This window comes from Corvus cornix, chromosome 14, assembly GCF_000738735.6.
Source record: "Corvus cornix cornix isolate S_Up_H32 chromosome 14, ASM73873v5, whole genome shotgun sequence".
Taxonomy (NCBI): domain Eukaryota; kingdom Metazoa; phylum Chordata; class Aves; order Passeriformes; family Corvidae; genus Corvus; species Corvus cornix.
In genome coordinates, this window is record NC_046344.1 from 9,162,636 (window position 1) to 9,181,595 (window position 18,960).

The following is an 18,960-nucleotide window of genomic DNA, read 5'->3' on the forward strand; positions in this document are numbered from 1 at the left end:
TATTCTAGTTCTGAGTCAGAGTTCTCCATCTGAGTAGTCATTTAGTTAAGGAGGATTTATCACTGTCAAAATAAAACAGAGTTTCACTGGGATTAAGCTGTGGTCTTGTATTTTATTAAAGTTTAGGAAAATTGTATAGAAAGTATCCATGTCTGTTTTGTAGATTCCACTAAGCTGCAAGAAGCTCCAAGTATGTTTGAGAACTTGAATTCAAATTAATCTTGACGGATTGGAGAGCAGCTGGAAGCAGTTCAATAGAAGCTGTTAACTTGAAATACAGGATAAGGAATGATTGACTAGGAAATACTTGCTCAGAAAAGGATATGGGAATCATAGAATGGTTTGGGTTGGAAGGGATCTTCAGACATCATTTATTCTAAGACTGGCTTTCTGAGCTCTGAGCACCTGTTGCCAGCTCACATCTAATTTTTCATGTGCTAGTATACTCAGTTTTCTGCAGGTTACAAGCTGATAGCGAATTAACAGAGCCGTACATAAATGAAAGTGTCATTTGTAAATGCAGGCTCCATTGGCTCTGTTGTGGCCTCAGCTGCAGTATTATATGCAGTGAGGGGTACTGCGCTTCAAGGATGATGTGAACCATTTGAAGCAAGCAATAAAAGTGGTCAAGGGAATGGAAAAGAAGACCTGGTGCTTTTACAGTATCTGTATTAGTACCAAAAACAAACAAAAAAATTCCACCAGCCCTCCCCTTCACCCTGTTGATATTTTTCTAGCTGTTCATAAAACATTGCTTCTACAGAACTTTGTGTATACTCATTTCAGTGACCATTTAAAAACTTCTCAGTGGTATTCAAATAATATTTTCATTGTAGAATATTTAATACTTTTTTCATACTCATTATATGTCCAAGAGTTTAAATGGGTTGTTGATTGAAGGCCTGTGAAAAACTGTAATTCAGTTCTGTAAGTTCAGTGATAAAAATGTGAATCATAAAATAATGCTGCACTGCCCTCTGCTGTATTTTAAAATATGTACCTCATAAGAAATGCCAGTGGTTCAAAAAAAAAAAAAAAGTACATTTTAAATTTTTTCTTGTGCTGCCACATTTTTCAGTTTACGAAGGAATGGATTTAGAAAACATTGAGTAGTTTGTGGAATTGTGGTCTCTTAAATGTAATACAGAAACTGTTGGGGAACATCCACAGGTTGAAATCTGGAATACAAGGAAATATTCCTGTTTATGGGGTGTGGTGTGTGGAATGGGAACTCACAGTTGCTGTCAGTAGATGTCATGAGGCATCAGGAACATGAGCTGGGGGTTTTTATCTGAAATCAAAAATCAAGAGTGCAAGCCAAGGCTTGGTTCAGGAGGCAGATGACCAAAGAGGACGTCTGTATATATCGGTGTACATCTGTATGCATAACTGTCACAGGGACTTACTCTTACTAAGAAGGTACCAAAGCCCCTTGTTTCATGTTGCTTCATCTCAGAACTGTTTTGAATGCAATGCTCAGCCTACTGGAGATGGTTAACAGGCCCAGTCAGATCCCTGCTGGGCACAGGACAGATATTTTCTGTCCTCCTTCTGTCCCTCTTTGTGGTCTGTCATGCAAGTCAGAGTGATACAACGTTGGGCTGGTGAAAGGAGTCAGTCCATCAGTGCTAGGAGAAAACCCCACAGACCCTGCTGCCTGCTCTCCTGCTCTCACCTCTCTGAACAGGGAGGAGCTGATGGGGTGTAGGGGAGGCCTGCACTAAGTGCCCGTTGTTCAACCCAAGGCAGTCAGGGAGAGGGATACACATGGATCCAGGCACCCTCTCCTCAGCCACACTGACAATTTGCTGAGATGGAAAGCTGCCTTTGACACTTGTTTGCTTGACTTTGGAAGTTGCACTTGTGCTGGATGAATGATGTTGGAAGGAATGTGCATTAGCTTATTCTGAGGGCAGTCCAGCCCAGTAACTGGCAAGCTCATTAATATCATGATATTTTTGTTCAAACATGCTTAATAAGTTCCTCTAAAATACATAGTTTAACCCAATATTTTGGTATATAGGTCTTAATACTGATAAATAACTTTTTTTTTTTTTTTTTGAAATAGCATAATTTATAGTGTTGTATGTTAATACGTGTTTTCAGTATTAATCTGTTGCAGTGCTCCAGGGATGTGTCAGGGCATATCATATCTCCATGTAACTAGAAATGAGAAAGCCTCCATCAAAATGCAGTTGCTTGGAACAAAAATGGAGTATGTATTTTAGGAACTGAGCTTCAGTAAACTCTACAACTTCAAAAATAAATTTTTTCCTCCATAGACTTTCTGACATAACTCTATTCCCCATTAACTTATTTTCTAGAATTTCTGCTTTTAAAATTTGTGTTATTTAGGATTGTCTTATAGTAACTTTGTAGCCCTTATAGTGAGATGCAGAATACATCAATAAAATATGATTTTTGTTTGTTTCTGTCTGAGCTTCCTTAATGACAGGCTCAGTGATGTGGATGTTTTGCTGCCGACAGTTGTAGATCTGTGGACAGATGCGCATTATTCATGCTTTTTAAACAATATCTCATCTGTCTGATTCCTGATGGTTGGTACAGGGATGTAAGGAGAAGCCATGGTGCTCTCTTAGGAATACAGAAAGCACTGGTGTTTTTGCAAGGTTTCATGTGCTGGGGACTAACCACAAATTCTTCTCCTGCAAGTCACAACCAGATTCGTAGTGAGCATCAGGTGCCATGTGTTGTTTCAGCTCCAGGGGCTTGTGAAAGTGACTTCAGGAAGAAGTCTCCTCATAGCTTTGCAACTCTGTACATATAAAATATAATTTAGGAATTGTGCAATACTCTTTTTTTTTTTTTTTATGATGGCTATGTTCCTAAGAGGCTTGACAATCCTGCTGGCATTTAGGGTGAATTTGCAGAAGCCTATTTTGGAGACAATTAGAAGTGTTTAAAAGCTATAGCAAGTTGAGTGTTTCTGTTTAAAAATGTAACTACCTTACCTCTGGATTTATGTTTTTATTTTATTTTTTTGAGGACTGTAACCCAAAGAAAGTTAATGCTTGTGCATTCTGCTTTAGATAACTTGGAGAATGGAGAGGGGCATGAACATGCTGTTCATCCGGTAGAACTGGTTCCAAGAAGATCTGATCTTCCTTACAGGTATGTGCCAAATATGTTTTTCTTGAAAGAAAAAAGCTTCACCCTATAGCTGCCAACTTATTGTTACCTAATGCACTTAGTACTGGAAAACCAACTACTCATCAGGGTACTTCTGCATATGTTTGGAAAGACAAATGCAAAAAACCTACAATTCCTTTTTTGCAGTTTCAAGTACTGAACTTTTCCTAATTATGTGGAAGAAGTCACACAGAGATGTCAAATAAGAGATGGAGTTGGCCTCCTGGTTTTGAAAATAGGTTTTAAGTTGGTTTTTATGTTATTTTTTTACTATATTCTCCATGGCCTTTTAATTTGGAATTTTTGTGTGTCTTCTTAAATCAGACTCCCAGAAGATACATTAAAGGATTGTTCAACATATTTTGATTAAATATGAGTGAATAGGATAACAATTGTAGTTTCTGGAATGCTTTTTTCTTAAGTTTTGAATTCAGGATTTTGTTTTCTTACATTGATTATCCTGTACTTTTGTGACTAGAGTGGAAGTCAGTCCTCCAGCTCAAGTGAATACTTTAAGCAGTATGTTGCCTTCAGCCACTGTGCCAGAATCCATGACAATTAGTAAGTACTTCCTTGATGTATCTAGATTGATGGAAAGAACTTTGAAGGTCCTGTAACTCTTTCTATTTTTGTTTCAATAAGAGCTGCTTAGAGAGTCATAGAGCACTTAATTTCTGATGTGCTGGTCATGTTAGTAATAACTGCTCTAAAATGATGTTTGTATTGGCAGGTTATGCTTCATTGCAGCTGGATATCCTTATATTAAATGTGGCTTCAGTAGTTAAACGAAAAATAATGATTTGATTAACATCTTTAAATTTCTACAAGCTCTGAAAGCACTGAGGGTTGGTTCTGATGTAGTCTTACTTCTTTTGCCTGTTTTCATTAATGCCTAGTCAGAAACAAGCAAACAAACCCCCCTCTTTCTGTGGTTTTGATATGAAAGTCTGCTCCAAACATAAACACAGGCTTTAATACCTTTAGTTAATATTAAGGGGGAGGACAGTCATGTTTCAGTGGTATTAAGAGTAGAACTAGACAAGATAAAATAGTATTTTCTGCAGAGACAGATTAATAGAAGCACAGGCAGTTTGTTTATCACATATTTATCTTTTTTCTTTGCATAAACTTGTAGAACAAAGACTTAGTTCTTAAACTGTGTCTAAACATGTAAGCCAGTATGTGTTTATATTCCTCACTGTACAGAATGTTCTGTAACTGAACTGGCTTTGTTCCTAAAGCTCTCGGGTGTGTGTTTGTTTCTTCTTATAAATTTCAATATGTACAAGTTTTAAATTATGACATTTGGGAAGTTACAAGTGATGCAGCCAAGATTCTTTTCTGCAATTGATTCATGGAATAATCAAAATGAATGAAATCTTAAGATACTCTAATCTCATTTTCTAAAGTCATATTCAAGTGCTGTGTCAACCTGTGTTAAAGGAGATAAAACAAGCATTTTCACTGGGCAGTGTTTCAGGGTCTGGCACTGGTCTGCTGACTGAGCTTTGCAAAGCTGAAAAATTGTTTCTTGCAAAGTATTTCATGAAGTGGCAAACTAGTTTGAGACTTCTAAGTGCCATAATTGAAGTGTAGAATGGACTTACTGTTATTAGCTACAGTGATACTTTTGTCACTAGATATTCTCTGCTAATATTATTCCTACAATATCCTTTTGTTCTTATTTATTTCTCAGAGAATTGCACAGGGCAATTTTCTGGTGCCTCTGCACTCTGTTGATTCTGCTGTTTGTAGGGGTGTCAGGTACCAGCAGGGGCCGCAGTTGGTCTCCTTCCGTTGCTCAGTTATTTCCCAGTATAGGTAGGAAAGCTATAAAATAGAAAGAAAATCTGGAGATTTTAAATTCTCAATACTTAGCAATTTGTAAATGAAGTGAAAACACAGCATCAACAGAAGCATGCACACTATCATTAGTTTCCCAGGTCAGAGAAGGCTTTGGTGAAAGGAAGGGTGGGAAGCATGTCAAACCCATCTATAAAGCCAGTAGAACACCTAGTAAATAATCTAATCATAATTGTAATTAAAATTCAGCTGACTATAAATTTATAGAATTAGTCAATACCTTTGTAATAGCTGATCCTGGGTATGTTGAATAAAAATGCTTTTTTCAAGTTTGTTATTATTGGTTGTAGATCCTCTGCAGGAGGAATTCAGTGCTATGACAAAGTCTCTCTATTGCAATTAGCAGAAGAATTATTAAATGCTGAGGCTTATAGCTTGGTTGCATAGCAACTGATTCTAACACATCAGGCAGGAAGAATGGAATGCAGTAGTGCAGTGAGAAAAGCTGGGAGGTCTCCAGTGACTGGATTTTTGTCTTTCCTACTTCTGAAGACAAAGCCTGAAATGAATTTTTTAAAATTATATTCTTTTCCTGCTTTCTTGCCAACCTATTAGTATAGTACTAAACTTTTATTACTTCTTTTGATATGCAGGCTAGAAAGGTATGTTATGAGAAGCTGTAATTTAAAATTTCTGCCATTTAAAATAATTTTCCTGAATTGTGTCCTGTGCATTTGTAAGGTATAGGTTAACTTAGCAGCAGATACCTCTCAAAAAATACTAATACCACTCAAGAGAAATCCTAATCCACAGAGCTTTGCTGTTTCTGTTAGGCATAATTTAAGAACTTGCCCTGCTTTGCAGATTGTTTTGTCATAACCAAGTTTATAAAGAGTTAGGTTGGTCAGAAGTTTTCTATTTATGCATCTACTCTACTATGTAATTTTCAGTTTTTAAAAAAGTTGTATTTATCTTATTGAACTTGAATCACAAACAACACTGTGTCAAGAGCTGCCACTGGAAGATTGTATTTTCAGCATTATTTTTCACCAGAACAAGCTGTCCCACCAGCACAAGTCTCCCCATTTTGTTTTTGCCGTAGGAAAAAAAGAAGTTCCAAAGCTTTCATTTTAAAAGGACGCTACTTGTGTTCTTCTTTACAAGGTTCTTTTATTATAGTACTATTTTTAGGAAATAATTGGTAATTTAGTTTTTTCACTATCATTTTCTTCAGTTTTTAAAATTGGGCTTAACCACAAAGGTTAGGAAAGGTTGGAACATTGTACATAATTCCATATTTTTTCATATATTCTTGAGAAATCCCCAAGCTTTTCACAATCACTGAAGAACTTTACTGAATAATCAAACCTCCCTGTTATATTTTTATCCTGGTTGTGTAAGTGAATAAGGTGTATGTTTTTGTACTTTGTGTTTTCTCAATAGCTTCTGGCCTGTTCTGTAACCCAGTTGCCAGAGGTCACTGGCAGATACTAAATTCTTGTGTCTTCTTTGAAAGCAGAGCTGTGGAGGGAGGGTGTTTGTATTTCATCAGGGAGAGGAAAGCTGCAGTTCACTTTACAAGCTTGGTTTTCACCGGGACTCTTCCGTACAGTAGAAGGCCAACACAATTTGTTTCCTACTAAAATTTGCCTTGCGAATAGTGACATGACAGGATAATATTTACAAGATTTTTGAGCACTAAATTAAGCCTTAAAAGGCTGTGTTCATGTAGGTAGCTTAGGGAGCATCAAGCGCTTCATGTCTTTAAAGGTCAGACTTCTGATTTAAGATGTAACTAGTCTGGTGGAAGTTTTATTTGTCTCTGAAAATATCTGTGTAAATTTTCACTCATGAAAATAAAATAAAAAAAAGATTCCTGCAAACTGCTCCCAGCCCACCCTGATATTCTATCTGCAGGATTGCAGAGGAGGCTGCATGACCTTGTGTACTCTGAGGGATGATTTCACTTACAGCTCATTCTTCACAACAGGTGATTGCAAATCATACTTCTCCAATCTTTGGCTAAACAGCAGAAGAGTTGTGAAACTTACGACTTTTCTGGAGGTTGCTGGAAACTGGCAGGTGTTTCTTAAAGCATTATATATTTCATGCTCTGAGTTTGACCTTATGAAAGCTTTCTAGAAGCTAGATTTTGCATGAAGTATGGAATTTAATTAAAAAATGTTTCAGAGCAAATATTCAGTTCATGACTAATTAGGCACCACAGGTTATTTTCAGCAGTAAAAAAAGATTTTCAATGTTTGAAAAAGTGAGGCTTAATATGAAAAAGTTAATTAGTACGTTCCTTGATTTTCATGTTATCTTTTTTTTTTTTTTGCTGATGAAGAAGGGTTTGGAATTATTGGTTTGTACATGGGAATTCCTTTTTCAAGAAGTTGTTGCAAAACTATCTATTAGGAAAAACTTCACAAGTTATCATCTTATCTGTGTCTTTATGGAACTCTGATTATCACTTCACTTTTAGATATGTTGGTGTTGAATGCTGATCCTTAATAACAGTAGTTTACTGCCTTTCATTAATAATACTTTACAGAACATAAATGTCATCAAGCACAAAACAGCTCAGAAGTAGGACATAAAGTCTAACATCAAACACTTCTCTGAAGTAGGAATACTTGGCCACCCTCCCACTGTTTTATTAAAAAAAAAAAAAAAAATAGAAAGGAGGAAGAAAAATTGAGGTTGTATAGTCCAGAAGTCAGAAAATGCCAAATTTATGGTTGCTGCTACAACCCTGACTTTTTTTTTCTAATTTATTCCCTTTTCTAACCCTCACAATGTATGAGACATAAGTCTGCTGGAAAAATTAGGTTATGATCATACACTCATCTTGGAGGCAAGTGTAACAGACAGACAAAAGCTCATGAACTGGGGATATTCTGGCAGGTTTGAAGGGAACCTGCTGCAGTGTATGATACTGGATTTCCTTTGCATTCAGCTGACTGCTCTGACATGCTGCTGAAATTTTTCAGGAAACATAAGTGAAAGTAAGAAATTACAATTTTTGAAAGTTTTAAATATTATACCTGAATTAAATAGGATGGTTTCCTTTTGGTTCTACACAGTTCCTTGCTTCAAAAGATCGTGAAATTAAGGTTTCTGATGTTTTTATTCTTGGTAAATTTTTACTCAATTATACTAATACTGTTTTACTCTTTGTGTTTACTATGGATAGAGAGGTTGAAGAAGCATTGTTGATAAACTGTGTAGTTCTCGTGTTTGTTTTGAGTAATTTATAGAAAATATGACTCCTTAACACTCATCACTTCAAGAAGAGCCAGCATAGCTATAGCCATGGAGCAGTCTCGCTGCTCAGGTAGGCATGGCCTGGACCAGCCTTCTTGGAATTCTGGTCTCTTAGCCCAGACTGGTGGTTTGTGTTGATGCTTTCATCCACACCCACAGTGGTATCTGTAATTGAGCTAAATTAGCAAGAAATATCGAGTATGAAATGTGTTTGCATTTGTGGTCTTAAATTAAGCATTGATTTTTGACCTATATGTGATAATGAAATTTGGAGTTTCTGCTTTGTTGTGTGTCTATAGTATTGTCACTTCCATGGCTCTCAGAAAAATGAGGCAAATGGAAATAAATAAGCAATTTAAAGTCTTCTATTTCAAGAGGCTTTTTTTCTTCTTCTTTTGTGCTAACCATGGTCTTTAGCAGAATCTTGCTTTTGTGCTTCTGCTTGTGTATGTGTGTGGGAGAGGGGAGTGAGAAAAGATGGGATTTCAGGTCTCTACTCATGCAGAAGATTCTGGATGGAATAAGGAAAAGGAGATTAAGTTATTATGCAAGTTAAGGTTACAATTTGAATAGGCTGGTAAAATTGAAATAATGAAGACAATTTACAATAGCTTAGCTGTATAAATGTTAATAAATCAGTACACATTAAGACACTGGGTACACACACAGGCAATTACTGCAGAGTGGGCACCCCAGTGCAAGTGCAGAGCCAGGGCTACAGTAACGTGTCTGAGCAGCAACAGCTTTAATTTATTCAGAGTTAGAGACATAATAGCAACTACTTGTCGATCATGCACTATCATATTTTAATGGCACACTTAAAATATTTCAAATGCCATTGGCTTGATGCGTCCTTGAGGAGGATTCTGAATTCAACATTATAGTTCAAGATCTTTATTTTGTTATGTAAAGCTTAGTGTTGATCCTTTTGCTTGTGTTGTTTATTTGTATGATGCGCTAACATTTACTGGATTATTCTATTTTCCTCATCCATAGAGCAATTGTTTATTTCACAGATAGGCTGATGGATTATCGTCCCTTGTGCTAGGATTTAATACTCAGAAATGTCACTATTTCAGTTTTTCTACAAGATTTGGATTTGTTTTATGGTTTTTTTCCTTTTCTTTTTTTTTAAGGGTTACATGGAGAACCCATAAAAGAGGCCAAGTTACTGTAGAAGAGTAATTATTCTTTCTATGTTGAATTAATGAAGGGCAAACTCCCTCTAATGACCTACTGAAGTGTTTCTTGCTAATATCAGTTAGCTCTTAAGCTGTAATATGGGTATTATGGAATGGGCAGAAAAATGATCATTTACTTTCTTCATGGCCAAAGATGCAGGAATGTTTTGGAAAAAATCTGCCATGAAGAAATTTGGGTTGGCTGATTTCAAATGATACAAAAACTCTGCTGAACCCTGCAGTCCTGCAAGGGTGGGATTAATCTGCAGATTACCAAGGCCAGGCTGGAATTGTGATGTCTGCAGCACTGACTGATACATTTGGTTGACATAATAAAATCTTTTACATTTTATCCACTACTGGAGTTTGTCAAACTCCATCTGGCCCATAGGACAATGTTAAGTTTCTGTTAAATTAGCGAAAAATTCTGTAACTGAAGAAAATATTAAGAAAGATATGGGTAAATCTGGGAACTGAATGTAAAGGGGGAAAAAAGTTGTCCAATGGCTTTGTTTGTTCGAAGAAATCAAGTAATACCAGCTCTAAAAACTGAAAACATACTGAAAACATACCAGTCAGTATTTTTTCAGTAAAAGCACACGAAATTTACTGACATCTGCATTGAATACTTGCAGAACAGAGTTGGCTGATTTATTTATATATAAACATTTCACTTAACTGTTGGGAGGGATGGTTTAATATAATTGTGTCCCTGTAGCACTCATAAAGTTATTGGTTACAATACGTGAAATTGTTAATGAAATTGAGCTGACACTTTTCTGTATGGTATTTGACTGTTCTGGTATCATGTTAAACCTAACCTGAAGGAAATCTTTAAAATTCTAAAATTCTGTCAGTTGGGTTTTTTAAATTTTTATTCTTGATTTAATGGCGGAAAGTATTTTTAAGGTATTTGTAAAAAATAGGATTTTCTAGGAAATGACAAGGTTCAGAAAACCCATCATCTTTAGAGTTGAGCTTGGGAAACAATGCCATGAAGAAGCAATGACATTATCTCTACTCCCATCTCCCTGTAGCAGTTACATTTCCTGTGTCAGGATTTATAGCCAGGGGAAGAAGCAATTTGGAGAAGCTGAACAAGTGACAGTGTGTCTCATTAATATGCATGTAGTGAAAAGGTGCATTCTGCCCTGCATCTGTGGTGAAAACAAAACAGCTGCAACCACAGGCACACTTATAAATATTTGTATTAAAGCCAGATGCAGACTAATTTGATTTGATCAATACTTCTGATGCGGTGTAAAATAACACCGCTTTTGAAAGACTGCTCGAATTAGTGATGAGATTAACAGCATTTTTATGTGCTCTGCTGAATAGCAAATGGTGTTGGCATCATCTTAAGTGTGCTGCCTGTGTACATGACTTCTAGATCTGAAATGAGTGAAAATACACACAGAAATGAATCCTTTTTGTTCTTTCTTCTTAGATGAACTTCGTCAAGCTATCGTGGCCATGATGAATAGAAAGGATGAACTGGAAGAGCAGAATAGGTAGTTTGCTTTTTTTAGTCAAGAGGGACAGTAATTTAAAAAAATACCTGTTCTCTAATACAAGCTGTCCTTTCTGTAAAGCTATAAATAATATTTATGTAACCTTTTTGATGTATATATTATTTTTCTGTGAAAGGTTAATGTAATAATTCAGTATTTAAATGTTGATACTGAAGAATAGTGTTTTTAGGGCAACTTTTTGCTTTTAGTTTGAATCAGATAACTCTTTGTATCTTGTGAGCTTTTGCAGTTGTATTTTTTTCAAAACCAAACCTTACAGCCAAAATTCTGAAACTCTCTTAAGATAGCTTTCCAAATGAGCAAAAGTTTCTCCTAATGCAAATATTCAGAAAGTTTCTGGTTTTCCCCTTCTGGTGAAGCAGTGATGTAGGACGGCTGACAATGTAATGCTGAAAGTGGCTTTCATTTCTGACTATCTTAATGTTCACTTGGGGAAAAATGATGATGTACACGTAGAAATGATCAGCTGCTTATATAAAATGCCATCAAACCTACTTTGTATTTATTTAGTTTATTGAAACACATAGTTAGATGAATGAAAATACAAATGTATTCAATGCTTTAGTAGGACTATTTTGGTAATTTGTATTTTCCTGTAGATATTTTTTATGCTGAGCCTACCAACTGATCCTATTTTCCTGCCTCCTATTCTTCCCACTCCCATAATTGTAAGTTACTGCCTCATTCAGCTTTGTGGGGTTTTTTGGCAGAAGGACCAGGATGCTATGGGTTTTACCATTACGCATCATGCTGACCTTTTCTATCTCATCAAGAGTTTTTACACAGAGGTCTGTGGCAGTGCTCTTGGCAGAGACAAGAGCCCTGCCTGTCTTGCTATAAATATATTGCTTATGGATTATTCCCAAGATGTATGGACTTGCACTGAAGTACTGAAAACAGCTTATGAGCTTTTTTTAAAAAGCAAATTCTTTCTGCGTGATAGCACAGTAGATCCCATAATAGGCTGTACTATGGGCTTGTTGACAAGATAGTAATACAAATTAATAGTAAGCATTTGCAACTGCTTTTTCCTTGTAGCTTTTCATATCTTTGTATAATCAAATCAGGTGAATTTATTACATTGAATAATGAAATTTTAGGATGACATTAATGGTATCATTCAGGCAACCTCCTCTGTGATTCCTAGAGTATACTCTAATTGCCAGGTAGCGTATGCAGTGTTCTAGGAGAGATTCTTGCCTTCTTGCAGGTCCCTGCGAAATCTGCTGGATGCAGAGATGGAGCATTCTGCAGCACTGAGGCAGGAGATGGAGAACTGCAGAAGGAAGGTGGCAGAACAGGAGGAGCGACATGCCACAAAAGTCCAAGCCTTGGCACGGTAAGAAGTGCTGAAAATGTCTCAAAAAGTAACTGCAAGGGAACAAGGGAATAACAGAGTCTGTATACAAGAGAAGTCATTTTCAAAAAGCTAAGTTTGCAGAAGAACGTAAGTGATTTAGGACTAAAAATCCTATTTTAAGCAATAGCTGTTGCTAAACATTATCAGCAAGCAAGTACCAAGTTCTGAAGCGGTGCAGCTGTTTTTCCCATAGCTCTAGGAAGATCAGCTGGAACAGGTTTCTCAGGACCATTTCCAGTCAGGTTTTGGGGAGTGTTATTGGCAGTGACTTGTTGGCAATGCTGTTCCTAGTGGGGTCCAGGCTGCTCATGGCTTTCTTTGCCATGGAGGGGGTGTTGCATGCTCGTGCTCAGCTGCTTGTCCCCCAGGGCTCCCAGATCCTCCTCCACAGAGCTGTTTTACAGCCCTCTAGCATTGTCTGGGTGTCCAGGCTACTTCTCCCCAAATGCAGGACTCTGCATTTACGCTTGTTGAACTTCACAGACATTTTCTGAGTCCAGTTCTCCAGCCTGTCTCAGTCCCCCTGGATGGCAGCACAACCACGCAGTGTCTCTCTGCTCCTCAGTTTGTGTTGTCTATGACCTTGCTGAGGGTGTGCTCTGGCCCAGCATCCAGGTCAGTAATGAAGGTGTTAAACAGCATTGGCCCCAATATTGAGTTGCCTCCAGCTTGACTTTGTGCTACAGTGAAATTGAAAGAATTTTAACGCTCCCCTTGTCTAAACGTGATTCAGCTTAAGAAAGACTTTTGAAGGTAAATGCTGCTGTTACAGTGTGACTTTCTTCTCAAAATTCAAAACAAGCTCTGGAGTAACCATGATGTGTAAGATCTTTACTATATGTGTATAGTAAACAACAAACAATCCAAGAGTTAAATAATCTGCTTTACCCAGAGAGAGGTGTTTGTTTTCTGCATGCACAGGCAGAGTGTTTAGTGTCAGTCACAAAGTACCACAGCTGAGATTCCTATAAGCTTTTTATTACCTATTTGAAATTGTAAATATAAAGCTTTCTTAAAAAAAAGGTATTTAGGATGCTACTAATTCAGCTTTTGATGACACATCAAACCAAACTACTTGCTTTGAGGGAGGGAGAGATATGAATAAGTGGGTTTGACATGCATGTGCTGTAAGGCAATAGAGACAATGCAAATACTTCAGCATTTAATATTCATGTTTCAGGTTATAGGAGTTGTATATTCATATTTCTTTGACTCACCTCCCCCACAATTTTAGAATTTGCAGTGACATATGGGTGAATCAGATATTTGTCATGCACATAGCTCTTTAAAGAATAGATAAGAAGCTTGTATAACAAGACCTGAAGAGATGCTCGCTTAGACTAACGAGGTATTTTTGAACAACCCTGTGTAATTTCTCTTATTGCTATATGGGTGTGTTGTGTTGATTGCTCTTCTGAAAGTCAGTTTGCATTGTCATGTGATAAAAACAGTGTTGGGAGCTGCTTGGGCATGATAAATTCATGTGTCACGGGTTGCTTTGGACTTGGGAGGCATTTCTTTAATGATTCATTGGAACTCGTTTTCTGACATCCTAACATAAGAAACTTCGTATGTAGTTTTTTTGGAATATAGGTTTTTCTTCTAAATTTTTTATTGGTTTACTTTGTATGCTGTAGGTGATGCTGCTGCAATAATGAGAATAGTAAATTTTTAAAATAAATAATATTTTAAATATTATGCTCAAGAAGTTGAGCAAGCTGAATGATCTAAAGAATTTGAAGCAACAAAAAGTTTGGAATTTCTTTGTGAGTGCTGCATAATGCACTAGGTGAGTACGAGGAAACTAAGTTTCAGATATTTTGAAGTAGTGAAATCTTACTGCTTCCCTTGAAAACAATTGATCACATGACCAGAATAGAAAATTTTCCTCAGTTGTAATGTTCTGAATATTTTAAGGCAAGGGAAATCATTCAGTAACAATCTGACTGTTGTGATTTGATGAATGAATGTTTTTCAGATTATGAGAGCTGATAATTTATGTGTGTCCCCAAAGCTCTTTTGAAGAATTTGACATAAATAGCTTCCTGAAGGCTTTGATAACACAAATTTCAGTGACACATCAGTCAGTGCTGAAATGATGGCTTCTGGAAGTCGTCAGTTACTCAGCTGGTCTCCTGGACTCTCCCAAGAGTCTGTGGCCTCCCAGACAAAATGGTAGTTTACTGAGAGACATTTTCCCAAGTTTCCCAATTTCTCTTTGAAAAATGGAAGAAGTCTTACGTCAGTTTAATTTCAAGTAGTGGTAATCTCATTGTTCCATGGGAAATATTTGAATAGTTCTTTCATAACAGTTGTTACATTGTTCCAAAAAGGAGCAGGCTCAGGCTCAGCCTATTTGCCGGTCTTCTGATAGGATACACTAACAGTCTCTCTAATATAATGTTGTCAGCTGGTCTTTTTTTTTTTTTTGTTTTGTTTTGATTTTGGTTTTTTTTGTTCTCATCAATGAACCTTTCTGAAATTGCATGGACGTATTGTGCCAGTGGCTTCTTGGCAATACTAAAGTTTTTTAATTGAGATTCTTTTTTTCTGTGTGGAATACTATTACATCCCTTTGGAGGGCAAAGAAATTTATTGAAGTTGACTGTGAAATTGAATAATCTCAGATTGCATATTCTCAGACTATGTTCAGCAATGTTGGAGGAAAGCATATTACAAAGGGCAGGCTTTGCAGCAAGAAAAGCAGATAGAGAATATGAAAATGCACTCTGTGGGGAAACTGGGGATGAGAATTTGGCTCTACTTCATCTTACACTTCTACATACGTCCTGTTTGCTGTAGATTCTGTAACCTAATCTGCCTCCTCTGTCTACTGTCTGTATTACTTACATCACATTGTGTTTTGATTTGGCATTTTCTGTTATTCTGTTTTACAACACTTCTTTCACAGCCATAGCCCTTCAGTGATGGGTGAAATGATGTGTGGTGCCTCTTGAAATGATTCCATCACTTCCCTTAAGCAGCTTCTTAGAGAGAAGAAAAAATACGTCTTGTTCCTGCTTGTGAAAACTAATTTGAATATTCCTATATTAAAGGACTTTTTCTTCCTGCTTAGTTAGTTGGTGACATGTCACAAGTCATCAGTAGTTGCTATACACGAAAAAAATACTGGAAGTCAGCACATTTAGTGAGGGACAAAGGAGCTTCCTAGAGAGAGCAGGAGGAAGATTATTTGGTAGCAGGGCATCAGCGAGGGCAGGAAGAAGAGAAGTAGCAGTAGCATGGAGAGGAGGAAGAGAAAGAACTCCTAAACAAGGTGATATGATAACCTCCCAGCCTCCGTCTCTGAGTGAGCCCCCAGACAGGGAAAAGGTTTCAGTGATGGCCCTGCTTCAGCTGCAAGCCCCAGCCCATGACAAGCAGTTAAGTTTATCACATTATTCCTCATTGCAGCTTTTTCTGGAGATTGGTTTTATTGTATAATCTCATTATGTTGTATGCAGTTCAACTTCTACTTCAATGAGTAATAACAGTTCTCATTTTCTTTATTTAATTTAGGGTGTATTTGATGACGATTAACTGTGATCTTGCATCTCCTAATAGTAGAATCATTCAGGTTGGAAGACATCTCTGGAAATCCTCTAGCTCAACCTCTGCTTTATATTCTACATATTGTTGCAGGACATTGTTTATTTTAATTCATTCTTAATGCCTACAGGTTTTTTTATTGTTTGGATATTTATTACCTTTATAGTATTTCCTAAAAACCTAAACTTTTTTATCAAAACATAGACATCTGTTGGATTCTTGTAGCTTGTTGATTTGTTTTGTTTTATTTTGTTTTATTTCATTTTTCCCAGTGTTGAATTTAGGAATAAGACACTTTTCTGACATAAGCTTCACAGAAAGCACTTGCTAGAATCTGATATATGTGCCAGAAACTTAATTACATTATTCTTCAGGCCACTATATAACTTGAGATGCATGAGAAATTACTCTTTTTCAAATTCTTTTCTTACCATGCTCATTTTGCAGAAGCCCTAGAGAATTTTTTCAGGCAGCAGATATGTGGTGGAGTTTTGTTTGGGTTTGTTTCTTTCTTTTTTTTCTATTAAGATATAAGAAAATAAATCCTATAATGCCTCTTAATCTGGAACAAAAACTGTATGCTCTATGTTCATTCACTGGACACAAAAAAAGGCAAGTATATGTTTCCTAAATGCAATCTTGTTTTATGCTGCTAAAAGAAATTACCATTTTGACAGAAGTTTTGATTTTCTTTTAGACAAGGTTTCCTTAAATGCTAATTTTTAAATAATGAAATAGAGAGGAAGTGTCATTATTTTTGATTCAAAATTAGGCAGGGAATTGAAGGTATTTGACAACTTACATTTATTATATAATTGATCATTCCTACATATAAGCTATAAAGCTTAATCAACAACGTTCACTAGACCTGCGCTAGTTGAACAAAAGGAGTAACTTGTAGGAATACTTGATTGTCATCCTCTGTCATTGTCATTTTCCCCTATATCAGCTCATATTACCATCTATCTTTCAGCTTATTAAATGGAAGAAGTGATCAGGCAGGGAAGTTTGTTACAACAAATTTGGAGAAGGGTGTGCTTTTAGTGGTGCTGTTCTTCCTTTGTTTTCCTGGCTATTTCAGCCTGATTTTTTTTTTTCTCCCTCTCTATCCCCTTCAACTTGTACTTAGTCTTGTTGCTTATTCTACAGCACAAAATGTGGAACTCTTTGGAGCACTTTAAAGATGCTGAAAACGTGTTGATGTCTGGGCTCATAACAGGTGAACAGTTCTGCTTCAGGTTAGGTGGTATAGTTTGGATACATTGCAGAAGTACAGCTGGGGCCTGCACATAGAAACATTTAACATCCTTCAATGTGCAGATCTGACCTTTAACTCCTGTACAGGAATTTCTCCTCCTGTGAAATGCTCGTTAGGAATATATCTCATTAAATGCCTCTTGAAGTCATTAAAGCCTTTTTAATGAGTGCTTACTAATTCAGATTAAAAGAACTATATAAATTCATATACATCAGGATGGGCCCTCTTTGGAATCCAGCTAAACAGTAGTAATGAGAAAGAGATGTCAAAGAATGAGAAATAATAACCTGATAAAGAGGAATATTAGAAAATTGTGACTGGGCCATAGTATCCTGCTTTGAATTTCAGTCTTTTATCAAAAACCTTAAGTAAATTAAAGTCTTTCTCAACTTCATCTGTACTGTATCAATTTTAAGGCACAGTCGTAAAAAATGGATTTTTTCAATGGCTGTCACAGTACAGACAGAAGGTACTGAATCTATTCTCATATGTAGAAATGGGGTGATAGATGGTTATTTCATGAGAATCCTTAATACTCAACATATTGTAACTGTACACAGTTACTTTCATGCAGACATTTTTACAGTTCTGGTAAGAAACCTTTTTGTTTAGTTGTCACAGAATTTTTTTTCATGAATGAATTATTTAGGTTTGTTTTAATGTAGTATATAGGATTAAAATGTGTTTTTAATGGTTTTTTTTCCCTTACCCTGAGTATCAACATCTACCTCTGGTGGAAAAACTGATTTGTTCTTTGTAGTCTCAGAAATGAAAAATATCATCAAATGCATAAAATCATCAAGGACTTAAAATTCGATTGTTGAGCAATCAATAGTTTCTCAAATATTTAGCAACCTCCTACTAAAATGCGGAATAAAACTGAGGTTACAAAGTTCAGCCAACTGACTTGAAATCCATAGGAATGGGAATATAGTGCCAGTCAAGGCTTCTTATAGGAGCAGTATAGCACTGCTCACAGCAGCAGTTTGTGTGTGTATATATAACATATGTAGATTTTATGTGTGTGTGTATATATAGTATGATAAGGACCATCAAACATACTTGCATGTTTTTTTGAATACTTCTAATTCTTAAATAAATTCCCATAAGTAAAATGCCATTTTTTTTTGTGTATCACCTGTTTACAGCTTTCTGTGCTGTGTTACACGTCCAGGTTCCATCGTGCCTGGAGCACGGCCTTGGCTGGCCCAAATTCCCTCCTCTCTCTAAATACTTGTGGGGTTCCATGCATGTTGTGCTGCATTTGTGGCACCTGCGTATTTCTACCTTGATATTTTCTTAAAGAAGAATAAAAGTTGTTTGAATTCACAGTCTGGAAACACGTTTTAGTTATGTTTCTTCGGTATAAACGTTTCTGTCGTACTCGCTTAACTGAATGGGCTTAGACAGATAATTGAATTTTCAGGTATGTGATTTGTCAGCTTCGTTTAAAATCCAGTTTGAGCCTTTTCTATTTCCCGCCCCCCCCCAAATATAGGCTAAGGTGCTTAATTTTGTTAAGTGGAGCCATGGTAGTGCCTGGTTTGAATACTTGTACACTCCAAAGAGAAATGAGATGGGCACAGGCACTGAAATATGACAGCCGAAGGGATTACCTAAATTTCTTGTCTTATGGTTTTCATTTAGGAATGGTTTGTGGAAAACTTTTGCCTTGAATGTTGTTGCTGAAGTGCTGGCATTTTCTTACAATGATGAAGCCTGTTTCTAGAGCTGAATTATTACTTGCTTGGAATTAGATAGTTGCAAACTACTAAAATAATGATCTCATTTTACATTGGCCTTTCTGAATTTCCTTATGTAGTATCCTATCCTTATGTTTTAGTTGATTGTTGATTTAGA

At 36.5% G+C, this 18,960-nt stretch overlaps 1 protein-coding gene across 4 annotated transcripts in view; it reads left to right on the forward strand.

Moving 5' to 3' along the window:
- SNX29 (sorting nexin 29) overlaps window positions 1-18,960 on the forward strand; it is a 114,564-nt gene that overhangs the window by 14,753 nt on the left and 80,851 nt on the right. For all 4 annotated transcript variants that reach the window (XM_010392237.4, XM_010392234.4, XM_010392238.4 and 1 more), the window contains exons 10-13: window positions 3,051-3,132; window positions 3,629-3,711; window positions 10,849-10,912; window positions 12,144-12,272. In XM_010392237.4, coding sequence (XP_010390539.3) covers window positions 3,051-3,132; window positions 3,629-3,711; window positions 10,849-10,912; window positions 12,144-12,272 — 358 coding nt within the window. The remainder of the gene's footprint in view (window positions 1-3,050; window positions 3,133-3,628; window positions 3,712-10,848; window positions 10,913-12,143; window positions 12,273-18,960) is intronic.